The 22,472-nt window shown below is 57.1% G+C and overlaps 2 protein-coding genes across 3 annotated transcripts; one reads left to right on the top strand and one right to left on the bottom strand.

Annotated features, from left to right (window-relative positions):
* Positions 1–5,376: 5,376 nt before the first annotated feature.
* Positions 5,377–7,143, top strand: SOWAHA (sosondowah ankyrin repeat domain family member A). The gene has a single exon (XM_054567860.1). It carries the CDS (start codon positions 5,404–5,406, stop codon positions 7,141–7,143), a length of 1,740 nt encoding a protein of 579 aa, XP_054423835.1. The 5' UTR covers positions 5,377–5,403.
* A 6,532-nt stretch (positions 7,144–13,675) lies between these two features.
* SHROOM1 (shroom family member 1) lies at positions 13,676–21,387 on the bottom strand. Of its 2 annotated transcripts, XM_054567991.1 has the most exons (9): positions 21,285–21,387; positions 20,714–20,875; positions 16,439–17,442; positions 16,292–16,347; positions 15,916–16,125; positions 15,142–15,714; positions 14,914–15,040; positions 14,535–14,807; positions 13,676–14,454 (listed from the first exon to the last, which is right to left on the bottom strand). In XM_054567991.1, exons 3-9 carry the CDS (start codon positions 17,399–17,401, stop codon positions 14,122–14,124), a joined length of 2,535 nt encoding a protein of 844 aa, XP_054423966.1. In that variant the 5' UTR covers positions 17,402–17,442; positions 20,714–20,875; positions 21,285–21,387; the 3' UTR covers positions 13,676–14,121. The 2 variants fall into 2 exon arrangements, with proteins under 2 accessions (XP_054423966.1, XP_054423965.1); XM_054567990.1 differs by lacking the exon at positions 20,714–20,875 and having other exon boundaries at positions 21,201–21,285.
* Between the last annotated feature and the right edge of the window lie 1,085 nt (positions 21,388–22,472).

Genomic DNA, 22,472 nt, shown 5'->3' with positions numbered 1-22,472 from the left:
CCATGTGGAAGGAAAACGGGGTCCCAAAACGTCCCTCTCGGTATGGGGGGAAATCTTTTAAGTTGAAACTCATCTGTCAGAACAAAGAGACCAAGAAAGGAGAACCAGAGGCAGCCAAGGGCGATGTTCGCTCCTGAGTCCCCAAGCCGGGACACGGCCTCCCAAGCCTCTGTGGACCAGGCCTCCTGGCTCCCTGCCCGGCCACCCAGCCAGTCTGAGGAATCAGAGCAGCCGCCTGAAAAGCCCGTCATGGACACGAAACCTCAGCGTACACAACCTCAGAGGGAAAGGATCTGACACTGGTCACTAAGGTTTAGAAATAAAGTCTCCTGGACTTGGAAAGGACTGGGCTCAAAAAGTCACAGGCACGAGAAAGAAGAGGCCCTGCCCGTTGCCCCTGCCCTGGGAAGCAGGAACAAAACCTGATTCGTTCCGGAAGTCCGACTGCACCACTGGGTATCTGGGCAAAGCCCCTTTACAGCCGCTTCTGGGGAGCCCATCCCCCCACGTGCTGGGGCCCCAGACACTAGTCTTCTGTACTGATGACCGTGTTTTGGTGAGACACCCGGGGACAGAGGAGCCAGGCTGGGGCGGACTAAGCCTAATGGAAGAAGACCACTCGCGCTGTGGCGATGGGACAAGAGAAGACAGTCACCAGCATAGAGCGTCCATTACGGCTCCCTGCGGGGCTCACAGCGTAGCGTGGGTCGGAACAGGCAATGCAACGTAACAACATAACAATGCAACATAACATAATACAGATCATAGAGGGTTAATTTTATACTTATTTAATCATGTGACTAAAAAATACAGAGTGCTGCCATGGTCAGATGGCTCCGTCGGTTGGAGCATTGTCCCGTACACCCCCACCCCAAAAAAGGCTGCCCGGTCAATTCCTGAGCAGGGCACATACCTAGATTGCAGATTCCACCCCTGGTCAGGCACGTTCGGGAGGCAACCGATCAATATTTCTCTCTCTCATGTTGATCTCTCTTTCTCTGCCTCCCTCCTTCCTCTCTCTCTAAAATCAATAAACATCCCTGGGTGAGAATTTAAGAGAACATACAAAGTGCCTTCTGCCCTGACTGCCTCCGAGGTTAAGACACTGAACTGGGAACAAAACGGCCTTCCAACTGCTTTCTCCCCTACTCGACACATTATAACCTTTAATCCTGGCCAGAAACATACATTTGGTATTTGACTTTCCCAATGTTTACAGGCAAACTGCGGGTCACTGGAAGAATTGATTCAACAGCCTCAGTGACCGCAGGGCATCAAATTTAAAAGCAGCCCGAGGAATGGAATGTCATGGGCATCCTTGCCCTCATGTTTGCTCAAACAATAAACCAGTCACGGAAAATATTAAAGCACAGTGTGTTCAGATGCCCAAGTATAAAGATTTAAGCTAGATTTTGACTTGAAGAGAGGTTTTTCCCTTTACTTATTAACATTAAGAACATCCATTTTAAGTAATTGGTGATCTCATTTTACACAGTCAATGAGCACAAGCTGTGGTATCAGTCTGGGGTTCAAGTTTGGGCTCAGCCAATTAACGGTGACCTTGGGCTCAATGCTTTGTATAGCTCAGAGCCTGAAGCCTGTAAGGCATTGTCAATGAACTTTGCTAGTACCAGCAATTCCTTTTTGATCAATGTTTAATCCCTTGTCTATTCTTAGTGATCAACAGTCAAAATGAGTTCAAACCGCATAAATCAATAATGATCCTGAACAGGGGAAACTTCTCCCTCCCCTCCCCCCGTTGGAGCGGGATGCGGGGGCAGCAACAAAACTCCAAGTTGATCCAGGCTCCACCGCCTATGAGATCATGGGAACGATTTTTCCGAGGGACCAAGCAATTGGTCCTGAAACAGCTAAGAAAATAAAATATTAAAAAGTGGCTATTGAAATGAAAATCACGACGAAGGAAATGTGGCTTTAAAAATGAAAACAGGCAATATAATGCAAGTTCTGTTTCTGAAACATCTTTGGCATCCATCCTTGTCTTTCGGGCCCCACTGCCCTAGCTCCACGACCCTCGCCGGCCCTCACAGGGACCTGCCACCAGCCCCCCGGCCCCTCCTCCGCCCTTTCACCATCCCAGCATTGGCTACAGCAGGCAGCGAAGAAGTATGGTTTACGAGACAGATGTGTGGTCCCGTTCCATCTGCGCAGAATGGTATGCACGGCTGCGCTTACAGCTTGGATGTATACAGAAAACCTCGGAGAATAAACGCAAAATGTTCCGAGTGGTTCCATAATATGCGATCCATTCTTTTTATAGTTTGGAAACTACTGAGAATTAGGAAAACGTCACTATTAATTTTATAATCGGAACATAATTAAAGCTACTTATTAAAAAAGAAAAAAGAAGCAAGCTGTCAAAGGTAATCTATTGCAAATAGGATAAAGTCCAACCCGGCATTAGAGGTCCACCATCCGTGACCCTGGATTACTTTTCCGGCATGATCTCCTTCTGTATCTCTGACACGTACCCTCAATTGAAAAGACACCAGACTGTTGACCCAGAAGCAGCCTTCACAGTCCAGCCCCCTCGCCCATCCTGTCCGCACACCTGCCTCTTGCAGACTTCCTCACGCTCCCTTAGAACCAACCCACTGCAAGTGCATGGAGCATTAGTTTCATTTGGGCACATAACACAATCAATTGTGGTTTTTCTCTCCTTCACTCAATGGTAAGCTCTTCAAAGAGAGGTGCCTTCTTCCCAGCGTGCCTGGCTCACTGCCTTGCACCCAGAGATAGTCAATAGATGTTTGTGGAAATAAATTACAGAAGTGGAGGATGGTACACCTGGGGCAGGTGCAGAGCACATTACAGGGGTGGGATATGAGCTGGGCTTAAAGAAGGGGTCACATTTAGACAGAAACGACAGCTGATTCCAGTGATCCTTGTATGTTAAAGACACAAGGACTTCCTCCCAGGACATTGTCATCTTTTGGATGTAGATGGCTTAATACTACAGGGTAAGCCGATCCTAAAAGTCCTCCTCTAAATGAGAGATGTATCTTCTTGTCATGCACTTACATAGTTAAACTAAAAGGACACAATATTGACAATGAAAAACTAGTTGCCCGAAACTGAAAGCGTTATCAGAAAACAAAATTAAAGGACCAGTGATGAATTGGAAAATATTTACAGCACAAATTGTAAAGGGTTAGTAACACATGTTGTTTTCCCAATTCTCAATAATTTCCAAACTATCAGCAATTATTAATAAATGGGCAATCAACAAAAGAACAAATCCAAATAGACAATAAATAAGAGGCAGAAAGCTTAACTTACTGGTCATAAAAGTGGAAATGAGAAGGAAATAGCATTCAATGCCGGTGGGGAAGGCGAGGTATTTTTGTGGGGCTGTCAGTTTCCTGGGAAACAATTTAGCAATAAATTTCAAAGAGTTTTAAAAATAATGAGTTCCCTTTGACCCAGTAATTCTTCTAATAGGATTCCATCCTAAGGAATTGATTTTTAAAATGTGCACAAAGTATCATATATAAGCAGCACCATTCCTAAGAATTAAAAACTAGAAACAGTCTAGATTATCAAGTATAAGAAAAAGCGTGATACTACATTTATGTGATTCTAGCATTAAAAATCATCTGTTTTTTTAAAAGAATGTTGTCATTGAGGGAAATGCTTGCAATAAAATATTCAAGTGAGGAGGAAAGATTATATCATATGCATTTGGGAAACAGGGCTGAAGACAGAAGTGGCCTCTGGGAATGAGGGAAAGGGGCTCTTTCTCATTTGCCGTTCTCTTTTTCTTTCCAACACGTAACAATAAAAGTAGAGGCTATACGTCTGATTTGAATGCTTCCTGTGGGCCAAGCACTGCTCTAGGTGTTTTGTGTTTATTTTCTCACTTAATCCTCACAACTGCCGGACAACGTAAGCACTGGACTATTATTACCATTGCCCTTCAGGGGGAAGAAAACTGAGGCTCAGCGAAGTCAAGCCAGTAGCCAAAGGTGGAGCTAGGATTCAAGGGTGGGGTTTTGACTCCAGAGGCCTGCTCTCTCCAACTACGGCTCTGAGGTCTGGTGCCTCCAGTTCTCCGCGCCTAGTATTGTGTTTGTGAATCAGGGAAGGGGCCCAGGCGCGGCCCTGGCCCGCCCTCCTCCTCCTCCTCCTCCTCCTCCGGCCTAGCTGCGTACCTGCCTGATCACTTCAAGTTCTTGCTTAAATACGACCTTCACAATGACTCCTACCCTGAACACAAGGCTGCAGAGTGCAACCTGCCCCTCTTCTGTTTTACTCTGCGTTAGTGTTTCCATAGTATATGTCTAGCATATTATACACTTGTCCGATTCGTCAGATTCCTTCTGTCCACCCCGGGCCCCACCCCCCCACCCCCCAGCCGTGTGAGTGCCGCTGCAGCAGGGGTTTTTATCCGCTCTGCTACCCGAGAGATCACAACCCGAAAAGGTACTGGCATGAACAAGGTGCTCGACATATATGTGCGGATTAAATGAAGGTTTAAAATCATAACATGATTCCCATTTCACATTCTTATTTTAAAGCATAAGCATGTGTAACGGATACGGGGGAGAATAAAATATTTCAAAATGTTCATGGTGATTTCAAGCGATATTTTTTCTTTTTTATGTTTTCCTGTGGTTTTATTCCGATGTGAAAATGTGTTATCTTATTATGAGAAAATTGCTTTTTAAAACGCGTCTTCTAAACCTCGGGCCACATCCGTAGCCACGCACAGCAAGTATCTTTGCTGTAAACTGTATGAAGCCAGGATGAAAGTCATTCTACTATTGAAGAGGTACTGGTGGCCTTTAAAGCTATGACCGTTTTTAAGTGATAGCCCGGTATTTCGTGGTGATTAAATATTTCTTAAAGGAATAAAACCCGAGCCTCGTGGGTCGCCCGCGGCATCCCTGGGGAACACGCCCACCTAGCAACCGGAGCCGAGCTGCCGCAGGCGCTGCGCCTTTAATTCCCGGGCCGGGGTGGGGCGCTGGTGGAGAATTTCCGCTCCCCCAAGGCCCCGGTGGCAGCTGTCACCTGTAAAGCGAGCACCGAACGCGGGGGATGGAGCCCGGCGCCCATTGGACAAAATATAAAGGCAGAAACCTACCCCGAAGACCGGGGGCCGGCGGGCCGGCGGCGGTGAGCGCGCGCCTCGGCCCCCAGCGCCTTTCTCCCGGAGACGCTCAGGCTCTGCGGCGCTGACCCGACCGCGGTCCAGCGTCGGGGACACGCCCGTCCAGCCAGGCGGACACGGTCAGGTGAGCCCGGCCGAGGCGGACGTGACCCCCAGACCCCCGGCTCCGGCGCGCACCGGCGCGAGCCGGGCGTCCGCCTGCCCCGGCTGCCCCGAGCGGAGACCGGTGGGAGGGGCGGCCGCGCTTGCCCGCCGCGCAGACCCGGGCCATGGCCCTCGCCGCGGCGGCGGCCGCCGCGGCCGCCGGGGTGAGCCAGGCGGCGGTGCTGGGCTTCCTGCACGAGCACGGCGGGAAGGTGCGCGACTCGGAGCTGCTGAGCCGCTTCAAGCCGCTGCTGGATGCGGGCGACCCGCGCGGCCGCGCCGCCCGCAGGGACCGCTTCAAGCAGTTCGTCAACGACGTGGCCGTGGTGAAGGAGTTCGACGGCGTCAAGTTCGTGGTGCTGAAGAAGAAGCCGCGGCCCCGAGAGGGGCCAGAGCCCCTGCCCCCCTGCGTCGCCAGCACCGCCGAGCCACTGGCCCCGCCATCCAAGCTCACGTCCCTCTCACGCGTGGAAACCAATGTCTCGGGGGCCCCGTCCTGGGCCCAGCCCGTGGCCCCGTCCTTGGCCCCGGCGCAGCCGTCGGTGGATGCACCCGAGGACCCGGCCCCGCCATCGGAGCCCCAGGACATCCCTGGGGCTCCGGCCTCTGAGCTCACTCAGCCGACAGGGGAGCCGTTGTTGAGCCCCTCGACCCAGCAGTCAGGGGGTCCGGTCGACCCCGGGCTTTCAGCCTTGGAGCTAGCCCGCCCCTCCGAGGGCCTCTCTGCGGACGTGGCTCCACCTTCCAGGGCACCGTCGGAGGCGGCCTTGCCCCGTGCAGAGCCGCCAGACCCGGGATCCGGGCCTGGGGAGACCACGGGGCTGCTGCCAGCCCCCAGGCGCGCGCCTCCCCAGAAGCCCTGCATGCTGCCGGTGCGCTGCGTCCCGGGACCCGCGGCGCTCCGGCTCCGAGCCGAAGAGCAGGGCCTGCGCCGGCAGCTGTCAGAGGAGCCGAGCCCCAGGAGCTCCCCCCCGCTGCTGCGGCGGCTCTCGGTGGAAGAGTCCGGCCTGGGCCTCGGCCTGGGCCCGGGCCGCTCCCCGCACCTGCGGCGCCTGTCGCGGGCCGGCCCGCGCCTGCTGAGCCCCGACACCGAGGAGCTGCCCGTTGCACCTCCGCCGTCTGCCGTGCCCCTGGAGCCGGCCGAGCACGAGTGGCTAGTGCGGGCGGCCAGTGGCCGCTGGACCCACCAGCTGCACGGGCTGCTGCTGCGCGACGGCGGCCTGGCCGCCAAGCGTGACTTCATGTCTGGTTTCACTGCCCTGCATTGGGCCGCCAAGAGCGGCGACCGCGAGATGGCTCTGCAGCTGGTGGAGGTGGCGCGGCGTGGGGGCGCGCCAGTCAACCTGAACGCGCGCTCCCACGGCGGTTACACGCCGCTGCACCTGGCGGCTCTGCACGGCCACGAGGATGCCGCGGTGCTGCTGGTGGGCCTGGGTGCACAGGTGCACGTGCGCGACCACAGCGGGCGGCGGGCCTACCAGTACCTGCCTCAGGGCGCCACCTACGCGCTGCGCCGTCTACTGGGCGACCCCAGCCTGCCAGGCTCTGCCGAACCCAACGCCTTCGGCGGGGGTAGTGGCAGCCTTGCGGCCCGGCGCCCAGTACAGGTGGCCGCCACCATCCTAAGTTCCACTACCAGCGCGTTTCTGGGCGTCCTGGCCGACGACCTGATGCTCCAGGACCTGGCTCGAGGCTTGAGGAAGTCGGGCTCGGGCTCCTTCACCAAGTTCTTGGGTGCCTCGCCCATGGCTCCGCGTAAAAAGACGAAGAGTCGCAGTGGCGCGCCGGCCTTTTCAGAAATCTCCCGGCGATCCACTGCGGGCCCCTTCGCTGGGCTGATGCCCAGCCTGCCCCCCACAGCCTGACAGTCCCTGAGGCTGTGGCTCGGATGGGCTAACTGGGCCTGCCGCTCGCAGTCTAAGCTTGCCGGTGACCGCGGCCCAACACTTGCATTCCATCCCGTTTCCAACCTTGTCCCTTGCAGTCTGTTCTACCCAGGTGAGCCTACACCTGCCTCCAGCTTCTGTCTGAAGCTGGACCTGTCTCCAGAACGGGGATTGAAGATCTCAGCGAGCTTCCTCTGAAGAACACCAGAAGTCAGGCTTGGACTTTGGGGAAGACTTGAAATTTGGGATTGAAGGCCAAGGGGCAGCAGCTGGTCTAGCCCCTGAATGAGTTAACCCAGTGCCTCTGCTTCTACACACGCCCAAGCCCGACTAGTTGCAAGGGTCTCTTTAAGTGCTGTCTGAGGGTTGGGTGGCTGGTCAGCTCTGAGATACTAGTGGTTTTGTAATTTGATGCTTTTATCCCGTTTTTAAATTGAAATTAGGTAAAAAAAAACAACCACTTTTATAATAACCTTTTGCAATTATATTTTTCCATTTTTTAGGCAAAATGCTCAGAAATTTTTGATCTTTGGTAGAGATTTTGGAATTCTATTTTAAAAAAATAATGATGAATATCTAAAAGAAATTGCCCTGGCTGGTGTGGCTCAGTGGGTTGGACGGATGTCCTGCCAAGCAAAAGGTCGCCACCAGGGCACACGCCTGGGTTGTAGCCCAGGTCCCGGCTGGGGGCTTGCAACAGGCAGTCAGTGTTCCTCTTGTATGTGGGTGTCCCTCTCCTTATTTCCCCCCTTCCCATCTCTCAATAAATAAATACATACATATACAAACACAAATGAATGAATAAATAAATAAATAACATCTTTTTTAAAAAAAAGATCTAAAGGAAATTAGCCCCAACCAACAAAATCCTTAAATGTTTATCTACCTCGTTTTAGGCAATGAAGATTCCAGAGTCTTGAACACAGATTATGACCATTGTATGTAATTCATTTTACTTGTATTCTGAATGCTAAATATCAGGAAACAAGTGCATCTTGGGAGTAATAGCGATTTAACAAGAGAAAAGAGACATTTGGGCAAATACTTTTAATTAGTGGTTTTCTTTATGGTGAGATATGAACATATGTCTTTGGCACTGGTGGGTGGCTATTCTGATTTGGCATGGATATTTAATTGTTTTAAGTGTGTTTCGTGTGAATGGTGCTGTCATACCATGTTTCTGAATCTGTGGTGTTTTTCAAATCTGGCTGAGGCTTTCAGTGAAGTGGGTAAACGTTCAAAGTTGCGCCACCAGCTTTGTCCCTTGCAGTCTGTTCTACCCAGGTGAGCCCACGCTGTTTAATGGTTTAACAACCATTAAAAAAAAAGTTGTAGCATTACACCAGGAAAAAAACTGGTAAAAGAGTAATACCATTACGGACCAACTCTTTTATATGAAAGTTCTATACAAATAGAAAGTACATGATATCCATTTTTTAAAAGCCATCTGAAAGCAAACAATTTTTTCCAAAACAGTAGATTCAGAATCTCTCTGCTCACCGACCTTACATGGGTGACTTCATGTCTCAGGACCTTTGCTTGCCTCTGTAACGGAGCAGGTTTGCGTGTATTGCCAAGATCTCCCAGGTTCAAGGCAGTGTGATTAGAATGGCTCTTTTTCTGTTTTAAAGATGTGGAATCTATTTGCTCAGCCTTTTTTTATGTCATATGGTGGTAATGCTCTGCTTTTGCAAATTGTGTCTGCATGTCCTTAGTTATATCAAATAGCTTCTGTGGCACAGGGCAGTGGGGCTCCCCTGCCATATACGAGTATCTATATCAGCGAGGCCTCTGAAATTACTTAAGACGGTCCTTCATAGAATGCTTTGATTTAAGCAATGAAATAAACAATCTCCCATTTTGTTTCTGATTGTGTGATGATGCACTTCCCTTGAATCTTCTATAGCTCTTGCCACTGTACTTTTTCTTTTTATTATTATTTTTCCTTTTTATTGAGTGTATCGGGGTGACACTGATTAACAAAATTATACAGGTTGTGGGTGCGCAGTCCCATGACACATCATCTGTACGCTGTACAGCGTGCTTACCACCCTTGTCAGGTCCGTCCTTCACCGTTTATCCCCCCATGCCTTCCTCCGCCTTCCCTCACCCCCCTTTGCCACTGCGTTATTCTTCTCTTCTCCTCTTATCTACTTAATTTCTTCCTTTTCTCCTCATCTTTCTCCTGCCTATTGCAAGCATTCTATCATTGAAAGAGTTGGACTAGCTCTGCAAAATAAAGGCATCCACCATACGTAGCTCTAGCTGGCAAAACTGTAGATAAATGTAAGCTCCGATCTGACCCTTCCCACCTTCCTTGCCTGGAACTCTAGCTAAGGTGCATAAATTATTTTAAAATGCAAATGGAATCTTCTGCCTCTGCAGGAAAATGGTGGGCGGCAATAATGACAGCCATCGGGGTGGCTGAAAGCCTAGAAGACAATAAAATGTTAGAGATTTTCCATGGTAAACTAGAGGCTTGACTTGACAAAGATAGGGTAACGAAGGTCACAAACATTTATGACCCATCTTAAGAAAGATCAAAATGTAAACCAGTAGGGCAGTGGTAACAATAAGCATTGTTTTTTGAACACTTAAATCAGAGGAGGGTTACTCAAATGGCCAGAAAAATCTTTGTGTTGCAAAGGGCGTGCTGGGAGCCTTCTCAATGAGGTAAAGCATTTGGCAAGAGCTTAGGACCAATAAGCCTTAGACTCAGGTGTTAGAAACCACTGCTTTTTCATTGCAGGCCAAGACTTTCTGAAACTGTAAGGTAAGTTGGTAGGAAACCATGGATGGATGTGCACATGGAAACTTTTCAAGAACCATCTATTGCCTAGCAGGAGGTACACCTATGGAAGGGGACTTCCAACTGACACACACAAAAATAACTGTAAGTTAAGGCCATTGAGCTGGCTGGAGTTCTCACAGGGACAAGAATCACCCCTTTCAGTGGGAGAACTGTGCAATAGATGCATGAGTCATGTCCAGAGCAAGCTTTTTAATAAAGTTTTCTATTTCCTTACCAGAAGGTTGGAGGTAGTTGCTGAGCGTGTCTCACTCACCAAATGCAGAGCGGGGTGTGGGTAATGCATATGCGGCCTGTGTTTATTACGTGCAGGGCGCAGTTCTGAACACTTTGCAGGTAGTAGCCACAGCCTTACACGTACGTACTGTTAGCATCTTGATTTTAAAGTGAGGAAACCGAAGCCCAGAGAAATTTTAAGTGGCTTGTTCAGGCCTCACAGCCAGTTAGGCATCGGAGGCGGCATGGCGTCCTGGGCTCTTCCCATTGCCGTGTCCTGCTGCAGGAAAGCAAGGCGGCCTCGGTCTCAGCCCTTCGCTCACTCAGTCACCCAGGCAAGTCACCCAGTTTCCCAACCTCCATCTCCCCTTTCTGGGGGACAGAAGACTGGCAGGACCATCCCTACCGACTGTGGGGAGAGGCGCACAGGAAGTGTAGGTAGAGCCGCCTGGGAACCTCAGGCCAACCCGAACCACCAGGGGTGCGGGCCAGGCCCCACAGGGGTATCTGGCTACCCTCCAAAGCAAAGGAGCTCAGGTCGGTGGCTGTGCTTCCCCATTCTTTTACCATGTTAATAAATGCATACATAAATAACAGCCGACGTTGCTAGGAAAATTTCCCACAGAAGGGAAGTTATTCCATATTCTTTATGGAATATCCATTTAGTTAAAATAGATATAACAATGTCTTTCTTAATTCACATTCCTTTAGAATCCCTACCCCCCACCTTCCAGAACTAGACAGTGGCGGTTCGGCCCTCAGCACACAGTTATAAAGTTAGGCACACCCAGGACATGCATGCTCCCCTCTTTTGGGCTCTTTCCTGGAAGAAGTTATTTGACCGTTTAAAATGTTTACGTAAATAAACTCTATTGCTCTCCAGATGGCTTTCGGCCTTGAACCTCCGTCCAGGCTTCGGCATTCCGGACCTGCCACGCCTCTGGACTTGAACCATGAAGCAGAGGTGGCTTCACGTGTGACTACTGAGGAAGAGGAAAGAAGGAAGAGGGAGAAAGTGGGGGGAGGGGTTGGAGGGACAGACAGACGACGGGTAGGTGTGTGCAGACCTCTCCTCCAAAAGAAAAGTCCTAGTAGGAAGTTGATGCTGATTTACATTCCAAAGGCAACAGGTAAACTACCCTACGTAACCGTCTACACTGCGGCCAAGCTGTGACTGCGACTGCAGGGCGGCTCAGAAAGGCGCGTTACAGCGATAGCCGCCCGCGCCCCCAGCCCCAGCCCCCCGCTGTCGCCGCCCGCGCCGCGGCGCTCAGCTACTGTCGGCCTGAGCTCCCTCTTAAGCGTCCAATTGGCGTGGGAGTGAGCAGCGCGCGGCGGCGAGGGTCCCCGAGGCTCTCGCCACCGCTCGAGAGGGACGCGGTGTGCGGAGCCGGCTGTTCCAGGCAGGCTGCGCGCCGCTTTCGGGCGGGCGGAACACTGCTTCCCTATTGCGTTTCCAATTTGCAGTCTGAAGGTAAAAGTACACTAATTACATCCATATTAGGAGCAGCAGCGAGGGCGGAGGAGCGGAGCCGCGGAGGCGGTCGCGGGGCTGCCTGTTGCCCAGCAACAGTCCCAGCCTCAGCGGGCCCCCGGCCGAGCCCCAGGCACCGGCGTCCGCAGCGCGGCGGGGGCAGGGCGAGCAGGCGGCCGCGCAGGCGGCTTCAGGAGGTCGGGCCAGAACCCCTACCGAGCTCCGTGAGACCCTCTGTTCCACCTGGAGGGGACTAAGTAAGGCTCTTCTCGATACCGATACTGGAGATCAACAACCCCGGCTTCCCTCCTCCACACTTCTCATTAACCAGCAACAAAGGAAAGCAAGCCAGCCTTCCCAGGGCTGCCAGGCCAGAACTGCTCGCCGACCCGGCAAACAGGCCCGCCCCAGCCTTCAGGCCCAGCCCCAGCCTGCGGGGCCAGGCAAACGTCCCAGTGGCTGGCCCAGAGGGCCTGGTGGCTTCCCGGGGCTGCAGGTGGTCACGGGCAGGTAACGGCTTTCATTGTGAGGAGAACAGTGCCCTCTGCTGGCAGTACCCTGGAGGGTGCAATTCACCGGGCCCCGGGGCCCTGCAAGTCTTGGTCTGTGGTACCAACACGACCACCAGCGGTGAGCTCGTTCCCGCCGCCTGAAGGGATAACGGAGTGAGAGGGAAATAAACTGGGGCAGGAAAGAGACACAGGAAACATGAAGGGACGGGCGCAGTTGGTGTCCACCTACTTTAGTGGCTCCCCTGATGCGGTAGGGACAAGCAGAGAAGCCTTGGAAAAACTCAGCACAGAACCAAAGTGCGATTTCACTGGACAATGCTCCCCCGGCCCACCCCAACCTGGGAGTGTTCTCTGAAATATGCCATTTCCACTGGCCTAACGACCCCGTTAAGCGTGTTTCTAAGAATATCACAAGCGGAGAATGCAGGGGGGCCTGTATAGGGCGAGAGGCAGAAATAAGTCGATTCCATCCAGAACGCATCTAGAAGCCAGCTGCCCTGCTGGACTGAAGGCCTTGGAGCAGAGGCTCTGCCCAGTGTTCAAAGCATAATGTTAGAACCCGCAACTGCCTCAGCAGGAGCCCCATATGTTTTTTATAAAATGGCACAATGTGAGCATTGTTCTGTGCTCAATAGCACGACTGTTACAACTAATGCTTTTGCTATGAATACGACCATTTAAAATTCCCAACCAGTTGCACTTAGTGACAATAAGAAACAGAAAACAAGCCCAGAAGCAGAGATTTCTCACTTTGGGGTCAGTTGGCTTTAAATACACACACACACATGCCTTTTAATGCACCCACGTTCCAAAAATACGCTGAATCTTTGCAGGAACAATGCTCTTCTCCTTGGCGTTTGCAGCTATAAATACGAAAGCTGATTTTCACATGTGTATTTGAGAACTTGACATTGATTCTGTGTACACAGGGCTGACGCACAAATAGAGTGCGTGTCCTGTGCTTCAGCCCCTAACTGCCCCTTCCCAGCCCCACTCTCCCCCAGGGGGCCGGCTGCCTCTCCAGGCCCTCGACCCTCACACGGTAGGTCTCCGCGGCCCCGTGATTCGCCTCCTGTTCCCACCCGCACACGCCCTCCTCAAGCCTGGCCGACCCAGTGCAGCCTCCCAGGAGAGCAGGATAAACTCAATTTTGATAACACAGTTGGGAGAGGAAGAAAGCTCTTGGAATGAATTTCCCCAAATGTTCAAGTGTACTGGGGACTTGTCAGGATTCTTAGGCAGCAAAGCATTTGAGCCCATTTTCCTTCTGGGGACTTTATCCATTGAGTCTTGAAGGGAGGCAGCACCCCACTTCCACCACTGAGGCTGGGGGCTTGGGTAAAACCAGCCAAGGAGACCTGGACTCAGCCCATCAGGCCTGGCTTCGGGGGTGGGACCAACACCAGGACAGTCAGGGATCATTGGTGGCAGTGGAGTTGGGGGCCCAGCACCACCCCCCGCCCCCGGGTCCCAACTGTTTTTAAACCTGCCTCTTCAGTCTTCCTCACTCTCCAGACCTCGCTGATATCCTCCAGCAAATAAATGCCTGTTCTGCTCAGTCAGGCAGGGTTGGCGCCTGTAATCAGTAAGATACTTCCCCCAAACCATGTTCCAGATGACGTACACTCTCCTCGCATCAGTTTTTATTGAGAGGGAAAGAGGCTATTTTGCACCTTGAGATTCTGCCTTGTCCCCTCTCCCTTCACTCTGACCAAACCCCTCTCATCACAAGAAGGGGCCATACTGTGGTTTATAAAATCCATAAATTAATTACCAAATAATCCACAAAACTTGGGGTGAGGCCACATGTCAATACTTGGAAGAAGTATCCTGGAAGAGCCCAGCCTGGGTCATCCCCACCCTGGGGGAAAAGCACCCAGCAGACCAGCGTCCCCCCAGCAGCGCGGTGGACGGCACCGGCAACGCTCTGCGCCTCTACATGGTAACTAAATAAGCAGAGCGCGGAAGGGCGGTTTATCAGGAGGACGGGTCCCTGGGGGCGAGGCCGGCCTGGGAGACAGGGGTCGATGGCCAAGGCTGCTCCTGACGGCGTCCAGTTGGTCTTGAAGGAGCCGGACCCGCTCATCCAAGCTGCGCTGCTGGGCCAGGACGGCGGCCTTGCCGGCCAGGAGGGCGCAGTAGGCGTGCAGCTCCCCGGCGGGCAGTGCCCGCATGAGAACCTCCCGCAGGGCCCGCTCGCGCCGCGCCACGTGCTCCTTCAGCTCCCTGGCATCCTCCTGCTGCCGCTGCAGGAGCCGGAGACGTTGCAGCAGCGAGTCCTGGAGCCCACAGGGAGAGGTACCGTCAGCAGGGCAAGCGCGTCCGGCCTTCCTGCTTTCCTGCAGCCTGCACCCTTTACCTGCTCATCAGGGTCGCTGTCTGCCGCTGTCCGGGCCAGGGCGCGGTGCACGCGAGCTAGGCGACTGCCCAGTAGCAGCAGGAGGCCAAGCACGCGCTCTAGGTCGGCCATGAACCGGCTGAACCGCTCCAGCTCGCGGGGTGCACAGGCCTGGCCTACCGCTGCCTCCAGCGCAGCCCCGCGCCTGGCCCAGGCCTGGGCTGCCCCCTGCAGCTGCTCCTGCTCAGCCTGAAGGTTCTGCAGCATCTTTTGGAGGAGGTCCGCTAGCTCCACCTGCAGGGAGGGCGCGGGACTTAAAGCTGGGGCTTGGCCCCTGAGGTCTTAGGCCAAACTCCGGTCTCTTGTCCCATCCAGCTTCCACCAGCCCAACCGCACTCACTTTCTTAGCTTGGATGCTGCTATTTGGCTCAGGGCGACCCTGGCCACATGGCTGGTCAGGCACAGGGTGGCTGGTAAGGTTTTCAGGCCTTGTTTCCTCCTGAGAAGTTGGCAGGAGCTGGGTGGAGCTAGATAGATAGGGCAGGGGATAAAGCCAGAGCTCTGTGGGTTATCATGGCCCAGACTGCAGGGGCTTAGAATCTCCCCCGCCCGGGTGCCCCTCACTCACCCCGGCTCAGAAGTGCCAGCTGCCTCCTCCCCGGCCTTGCCACAGGCTGGCCTCATTGCAGCCCAGACCTCAGCTAAAGGAACCAGCCCATCTAGCAGGTCCAGGGGAGGCTCTGGACTGGGATAGAAGGTGAGAGTGTCACTCAGAGAGGGATCCAGTCTGGCCAGCTCCTGAGCCAGCTCTTCTAGGCGGGGACTGGGCCATGCTGGCCGGGAACCAGGCTGGCCAGCGCCCCAGGCCAGGGCCGCGTCATCCGGAGGACCTGGGGTCTCCCTGCCGGGAGGTCCCCGGGCATCAACTGGAAGGGGTTCGAGGGAGCCACCCTCTGCTGCCACAGGGAAGTCAGTCATCAGCAGCCCAGTGGAGTCAACGGTGGGGATGTGGCCGTTTGCAGCCCCAAGGGGGCTGCAGCGCATGGGCCTGGAGGTGCCCGGAGAACCGCGGACGCCCTGCCAGCGGTCATCTGCCCCTGCGCTCTCTGGGCCCTTGTGGAGGGGGTGCGCTGCGGGGATAGCAGCCCGGTTAGGCCTTTGGCTCAAGCCAGCTCCACACTGCAGGTCGGAGGCACAGACACTGGAAGTGGAAGAGGCACTGAATTAAAACGAGCTCTGGCTGAAACCCAGTGGTGGTCTCCAAGGGCCGTCGGTCCTCACCCCATCACCCAGGCTCCCGGGCACCAGCATCGAGGGAGTTCCATGCCCACCCCCCCAGCATTTTGTAGCTATGTGTGGGAAGCGGGTATCTCACACTGCTTGAAGGCAAAAGAGAATTCACCTGGCTGGGAGCCCCAGGGGCGCGTGGGAGTCTGGAGGTGATTTCATTCTGACCAGCGGGGCTTCTTCCAGGAAGACATCATCGTCGGGAAGGGAGGGGAGCCGCGCAGACGCAACGCAGGGCTCCGGGACCCTGTGCTCACAGTCGGTGGGACCGCTCTGGGGACCCGCTGCGGGACACACCACCGTAGGCTCCTTCTGAGTCAGGAACCTGGAGGCAGAGACCCCACACATCAGTGACCAGGAAGGAAGGCAGCTGGGGATTTGGTTTGCAAAAGACAGCAGGAGAAGGCTCAGAATGAGTCGGTGGGAGGCGCTCTGCTTTCCCGGGCTAGAGCTGTGACAGCCTCCTCCCAAGAGGGCCCCGCGCCTCTCACCTGGAAGGTCTGGTCTGGAATAATGGCCTGGGGGGTTCTGCTCCTTGAGGAACAGCCTGGAAAGGCAAAAGGTCGCGTGAAATGTGGCTCAAGTTTTCAGTCTCCAGGCTGCCCCCGCCCCTCGGCGGGCAGCCCTCCTTTCCATACCTGGACAGTGGGCATGGCCCCTCCTGGGCCTGCCCAGGGACCCACAGCTTCCCCTGAAGCGCTCTGAGTCCGGCGGGCCGGCCTGTAGGCGCTGTGGAGCTTCAACGACGGGGGTTCTGGGTCCCCTGTGCTTCGGGGCAGCCATCTGATCTGGTGACCTTCCAACTCTGCCAACGCCTGATGCTGCAATTCCTGGGGCTCAGGCCTGGCTTGGCCCAAGCTGGAGCAGGCCCCGCCGGAGCATTCCCCAGCCGTCCCACCGCCCCGACCCACGCGATCCAGCTTTCCCGGCTCCGAGAAGCACCACTTCTGCTGCTGGTTGGCGAGGCGGCCCCGGCCGGCGGTTCCAGGCGTGGGAACCCCGGAACGCGCCAGCTCCCCTTCGCCGCCGGGGTGGCCGAGCGAAGCGGAGCGCGGGTGCGCCGTCGGGGGCCGCGCGGGGGCCACGGGCCGCAGGCGGGCCGGCAGGCTCATGCGGAGCTCCTTGCGCTGGAAGGACGTCTCCCGGAGGACTCGCCGCTGCGCGCCCTGCAGCCGCTGGCGGTAGGCGGCCCGCGAGGCCGGAGGGCTGGGCGGCTCGGCGGCCCGCGCTGCGGCCTCCGCCTCGGCCGCCAGCGCGTACAGCAGTGGGGTGGCCTGCCTGCTGAGCGCCCCCGAGGCCCCCTGGACCTGCGAGGGACACGGCCCACTGCGTGCGGCGGCCGCGGGCCGGGGCTGCGGGGAGGCGTGCAGGGCAGCAGCGGTCGGGGCGGGGGCCGGGCCGCCCCACACCAAGCGCACATAGTCCCAATCCAGGTACGGAAGGTCGCTCCCCGGGGACGGCGTGCGCGTCTCGGCACCGCCCGAGGCCGCGGAAAAGGAGCTGTAGGCTGAGTCGCCGCGCACAGACAGCCTCCGCAGGTCCAGGCTGCGCGTAGATGAGGCTGGTGAGGCGCGGTCGCCCCCCGGACCCACGGCCTCCATGGCTGTGCCAATGAGCGCTGGGCAGGCTAGCTCCGCGGGGCCTTCGAGAACAGAGACGGTGGGATGGGTGAGGAGCTCAGAGTAAGAAGACAGGCCGCTTACACTTCCCCTCTCTAGACACACTGTCTCAAGCGCTCCGGTTACCCCCAGATCAAGGATGGAATGCGCAATAGGACCAACCCCAAGGAACAGTTCTGGAGGTCGAGGGCCTCAGCTCAGGGAAAGGAATTGGCCTCTGGCCCGTTCCCTGCTGGGTCTCTCCTGGCCGGTACCCCCTGGAGCGCTGAGAATGTACCATGCCCCTTCCCTCCCCAGCCCCGTTCCACCCTGGCTGCTTCCGGGCGCTTTGTTAGCTTCTCCGCGTGCTCTTTCCCTGATAAACAATGGTCGAGAATGTTCTGAAATCACTGGGGAGCCAAGGCAGGGGAGGGGAAGACCCAGGTCAGGTGGCAGAAGCAGCTTTGCTTCGGGGCCCTCCTCCAGCCCAGCATGCTTTATATAAATATTTATCTTGCTTCTCCCAACTGCTATCTGCTTTGCACAGATGAGGACACTGAGATTCTAAGGGGGAAATGCTTTGCCCAGGGGCACACAGCTGGTAGGAGGAGAGCCCTGCCTGGAATCTGGGCCTGCCTCCAATCCTCCTGTGGCCAGAATCAATTTCCTAGAAGCAAACTCTGCTGAAAGCCAGTAACCACCCCGCCCCCACGTCCCCAGCTGCCTGAAGCCTCCAACACAGCCCGAACTCCACTGTGGGAAACAGCTGCCCCCACCTCCCCTCAAACTACTGGCAGGTTCCAGAGTAACGGGGTCCCTGCTTTCGCAGACTGCCTTTTGTCTGGTAATGACAGGCTCACCCCCTCTTCATCCTGCCAGTCTTGCTCCTCCATGGAGCTCAGCTGAGAGGGCTCCCGACCTTCTGGGCTCCCTACGGTGTCCAGGACTCCCCCTCGCAGCCCTTGTCACCCTGCACTGTAATTCTGGGCTTGTCTGTGATTCCTCTTCCCATCCCCGCGTGGGGCTTCCTGAAGACAGGCCCTGTGCTCACTCGTCCCTGGACCCTCTGCACCCAGCATGCAGTCGGTGTTAAAGAGACACGTGCTGAGTGGCACGGGAAGGAGCCGACTTGCAAGGAGCAGGTGGGGGAGAAGGAAGAGGGCCCCTTGGCCTCTGTCCCCTCTTTTCTCCTTCCTATTTGGATTTTCCGGGGAAGGGGGCAGACTGGGTGAGGCATACTCATGCTTCATTAGGAACCAAAAAAGGCAGGCCAGCACAGCCCGGGGCAGGATGGCCAGGAATCTATACCGCCCCAGTGCAGGGGGTGGGGGGCAGGAGTTGGGTGGGTTTACCTGGGTCAGGGGAAAGAGCAGCTTTGAGTCTTGGGAAGCCGGGGCTCCCAATGGGCTCCGGGGGCTTGGCAGGAGGGCCTGCCTTCTCTGAGCTGCTTGGTGGGGGCTGCAGAGGAGGGCAGCCCCCAGCAGGAGGAGGAAAAGTAGGCCCATCTGAGTCTCCTGGACACTATGTGGAGCTCAGAGTCACCCTCCTGTCCCTTCCCCTGAGACCCACAAGCTACAGATTGCTGGGCGGGGCAGGCAGGGAGGTCAGCGGTTAGAGGTTACGGCATTTCCTAAAGGGAGAGGCAGTACCGGCAATGCTCCCCAGAGGGGCCCTCCACTGACTGTCTTGGGACCAGACCATCTCGGCCTCGCCCACCCGGAGGCACCGTCATGCCCACTAAGGCCAGCCCTGCAGCCTGGGCCTCCCACTGAGGCTTGGGGACCTCTTTTGCAAAGTGTTCCCACTCTCTGGGCTTCAGGAAGACAAGCTAATCTGAGTAGCAGCCCTGCCGGGTGAGGACAATTACCTCCCCTAGGAAACCCATCCTGGACGCCCAGACACGAGTCCCCTGTCTCCCCGTCCTCCTGGCCCAGCGTGGGAGCGCCGCCCACCCTGGCTCATGCCTCCCATGCCCGCCCGTGTCAGGCGGCCTGCTGCATCTCCATCCAGCACGGGGGACTGTTCACGTACGAAGATGCTTCCTCAAAAAAGGCCTTGAAAAATTCTTATTTGTGAGTCACGGCATTGACAAAAGAACTTGGAGTCTGCCAAATAAAAACAGCTTGAAGGGAACACGAAAAGGTGGGACATATTTTCTCAAGGCCCTCAACTTGGCTTGGGGATGCTTGTGCAGGGGCGGACCCAGCCGCCTGACGCCCATGCGGGACGCCCCCACCTTGGCAGAGCCTGCTGTGCCAGGAGGGTCCAGCTCCTGTGCCGGGTTTCGGGGCCTCAGCACAAAGAGTAAGGCGTTTTCACACTTGTCTGGCTGCAGGGAGCCTCGGGCAGGCCAGCCAGTCCCCACGGCCAGGGGTGGCCACAGCCCAGGAGCCCCAGCGTCAGCGCTGGTGTCAGCTATGGGCCAGGCCGCAGTGCCAGGGCCTGCAGTGAAGTCCAGGGGCCGCTGCTCAAAGAACTCTTTTGCCAAAGCCTCACTAGAGCCAGGGGCAGCATGGACCCCCTCTGCAAAAACCACCTGATCGGGGTCCTGTGGGGTGCGGGAGGGCATGTGCAATATACGTGTCACCTGAAGGAAAGAGCAAGAGAGGAAGGAGAGAACGATGACTCCGGCGAGCAGAGCTGGGGGCCCGGAAGCTGGCGGTGCAGGCTCAGGAAGGGGGAAGCTGAGACAGGGACCCACCGAGGGGTCCAGCGCTGTTCAGCCAGGCCTGCGGGCTCCGCAGTGCCTGACGCAAGTCTGGCAGTTGGGAGGTTGGGATGTGGGCCAGGCCTTCAGGGCAGCGGTTGGACCAGGCCAGCAGGCTGACCCAGGTTTTCAGTTACAGGTTGTTGGGGAAATAGATGGAGACAGCGTCTAGTGGGTGAAACCACACCAAGGCAGATCCAGGTAAGGTGACCAGAAAGGTGGACAAACTCACATGACCAACAGCGGTCAGGAATTAAGTGGTGCCTCCCTGAAAGCCCACCTCGCATGGGACCTCTCTAGAGAGGTCGTCCAGGCCGCCCCTCCCCGCCGGCCCTCCTCCCCCAGTACCAGGCTCACTGAGGGGACACGCCTGCAATGCAGTCTCCCTGCCAGACTGTTTCCGGGTCCCGGGCAGTGTCTTGAAGCCAAGCACACCATACCAGGTCTAGACGGGCAGTCATCCTGGAAAGTCCCAGGGCTCTCCCTGTCCCCAGAGCCCCTCCCCCATTCTCAAGGGACGCCCGCTCAGTGCCGCGCAGGAGATGCGGAACGCTGGTGGTATCTGGGGCTGTGGGGCCGTGGCGTGGTGCTGCGGTCAGACCGCGTACCTGAGGCTTCAAGCTCCGGGAGTCCGGGCACGCGAGGGAGAGGAGAGGCGCGGGACCGGCGACCACAGGGGGCGGCAGAGTCACGCGGTGCCGCGGCGGAGCGGGGTCGCGGGGACGCTGGGAGAACGGATGGCCGCGGGCCGGCTCATGTCTCGGCCTTTCCTGTTGGGTTCGCCGTCGGGGAGGGAGGACTCAGAATGCAAGCGGGGGCCGCGCAATCTTGGGCGGGAAGGACCCACGTTCTCCAGCGGCCCGTGGCCGAGGGGCAGGAGCGCAGGGTCGCGTAGTGAAGACCCTCCGCGGTCTTTGGCCACCCAAGCGCTCCACCGCCGTCACCCCCAACCCCCTGAAGCTCCCGCCTCGCGGCGGGTCTCATCCCCGCCCCCAGACTGCGCGGAGAGCACCGGCGCACAGGGGCCCCCTAGACGCGCGGAGTCCGCACCTCCGTACCCAATGTCGCACCGACTGCCCCGCGCCGCGCAGCTACCTGGCTCCCGGCCCCTCCTCGCCGTGGGGCTCGCCCTGCCTGCTCCTGGGAAGCGGGAGGCCGACCCGCCGCCGCGCCGCATACCTGAGCTCCAGCCCGAGAGGTGCTCCTGGGCGCCGGCGGCCGCGTGGTGACATCAGAGCCCCGGGCTCCGGCTCCGGACCCCACCTCCGGGCTCCGATCGCCGCGGGGGAGGCGCCACGTCCGGCCGCGGGGGCGGGAGCGCGAAGCGGCGGCTGCCCCGGGAGCCGCCCGCCCCTTCGTAGAGTCTGAGTGCAGTGGCCCCGGGCTCGGGGCGGACACTAGTTCCGCGCCTACTCGCGCCTCTCGCTCGGAGCCGGGGAAGCAGGAGCGCGGCGGGAGGAAGGGCAGCCGCCGCGCTGGCCTGCCCGCTTCAACGGCGCCCGCGGCGCGCGGGCCGGGCCCCTGTCCCCCGTCCCCCGCCCACAGGCCCCTCTGTGGGGGAGCCCAGGCCGGGCCCCAAGGCCTCCGGACGACCACCCCCTTCCTTTCAGGCTTGGCCAAGAAAGCAGACCGGCCTAGGGCTGTTGCCGCTGTTCCTGGGGACAGTTCGGTTGAGATGGCAACGCACCCTTCGACCAACTCTGCAGCGGCCCCATTTCCAAAACGCTTCCAGCTTTGTCACTCCCACCGCGGGCTCCTTCCCCTCGTTTTTACCCCTTTCTTTCCATTCCTTTCACTGCCCTGCATTGTCTAGGCCCTCCTGGCCAGCCCCCCCGACCAGAGGGGGGCCGCTGCCTTGCGTGTCCACCCCTGCTGCCCTCGGTGGGTCCCTCGGGTGCCGGGCACAGGCATACGCCCTGCGGCCTGCGTAGGGGCCGCAGGCTGGACGGGGTCTGGCTCGCCAGGTCGCGTCTTCGGGCGCCTCTACCTTCCTAGCGGGCTCTGCGTTCGTTCACCCGCCACCCTGCTCCACGCCCTGCCATGTCCTCCGTCTCGCCCACCCCCACTGTGCACGCCTCTCTCCTACAAATACTGGCTCTGCCCAGAACTGCCCGGCCTTGGAAGGGGCTGGGGGCCTTCCCCGGGCCCCTCCCGCTCTCAGGCCTCTGCTCTTGGTGTGGGCGGCCGGCCCTCTCTGTCCCACAGAATGGGCGTGAGGGCGCAGGGGGTGGAGGGGGGCATGTCCCTCATCTCGGCGGGCTTAGACGGTAGAGCTTTTCGGGGGAAATAACTGCGACCCAGGACTCAGCGCAGGGGCCAGAAGCAGGGTCAAGGCCGCTGCTTCCTGGGCGCCTGCGGAGCTCTGTC

This window comes from Pteronotus mesoamericanus, unplaced genomic scaffold (assembly GCF_021234165.1).
Source record: "Pteronotus mesoamericanus isolate MK-2021 breed Mesoamerican mustached bat unplaced genomic scaffold, CSHL_Meso_final contig_2, whole genome shotgun sequence".
NCBI classification, from domain to species: domain Eukaryota; kingdom Metazoa; phylum Chordata; class Mammalia; order Chiroptera; family Mormoopidae; genus Pteronotus; species Pteronotus mesoamericanus.
The sequence above is the reverse complement of the archived record's forward strand: the minus strand, read 5'-3'. Positions and strand labels throughout refer to the sequence as shown.

What these genes read in the sequence shown, in the direction of transcription:
- SHROOM1 (XM_054567990.1), bottom strand. Translation starts at nt 21,282, where the DNA reads ATGCGGCGCGGCGGCGGGTCGGCCTCCCGCTTCCCAGGAGCAGGCAGG. An exon ending in GAGGAGGGGCCGGGAGCCAG is followed by an intron (nt 17,443 to 21,200) that starts GTAGCTGCGCGG and finishes CTGTTCTCGAAG; the next exon opens with GCCCCGCGGAGCTAGCCTGC. An exon ending in TTCCAGACCAGACCTTCCAG is followed by an intron (nt 16,126 to 16,291) that starts GTGAGAGGCGCG and finishes CTCTGCCTCCAG; the next exon opens with GTTCCTGACTCAGAAGGAGC.
- SOWAHA (XM_054567860.1), top strand. Translation starts at nt 5,404, where the DNA reads ATGGCCCTCGCCGCGGCGGCGGCCGCCGCGGCCGCCGGGGTGAGCCAG.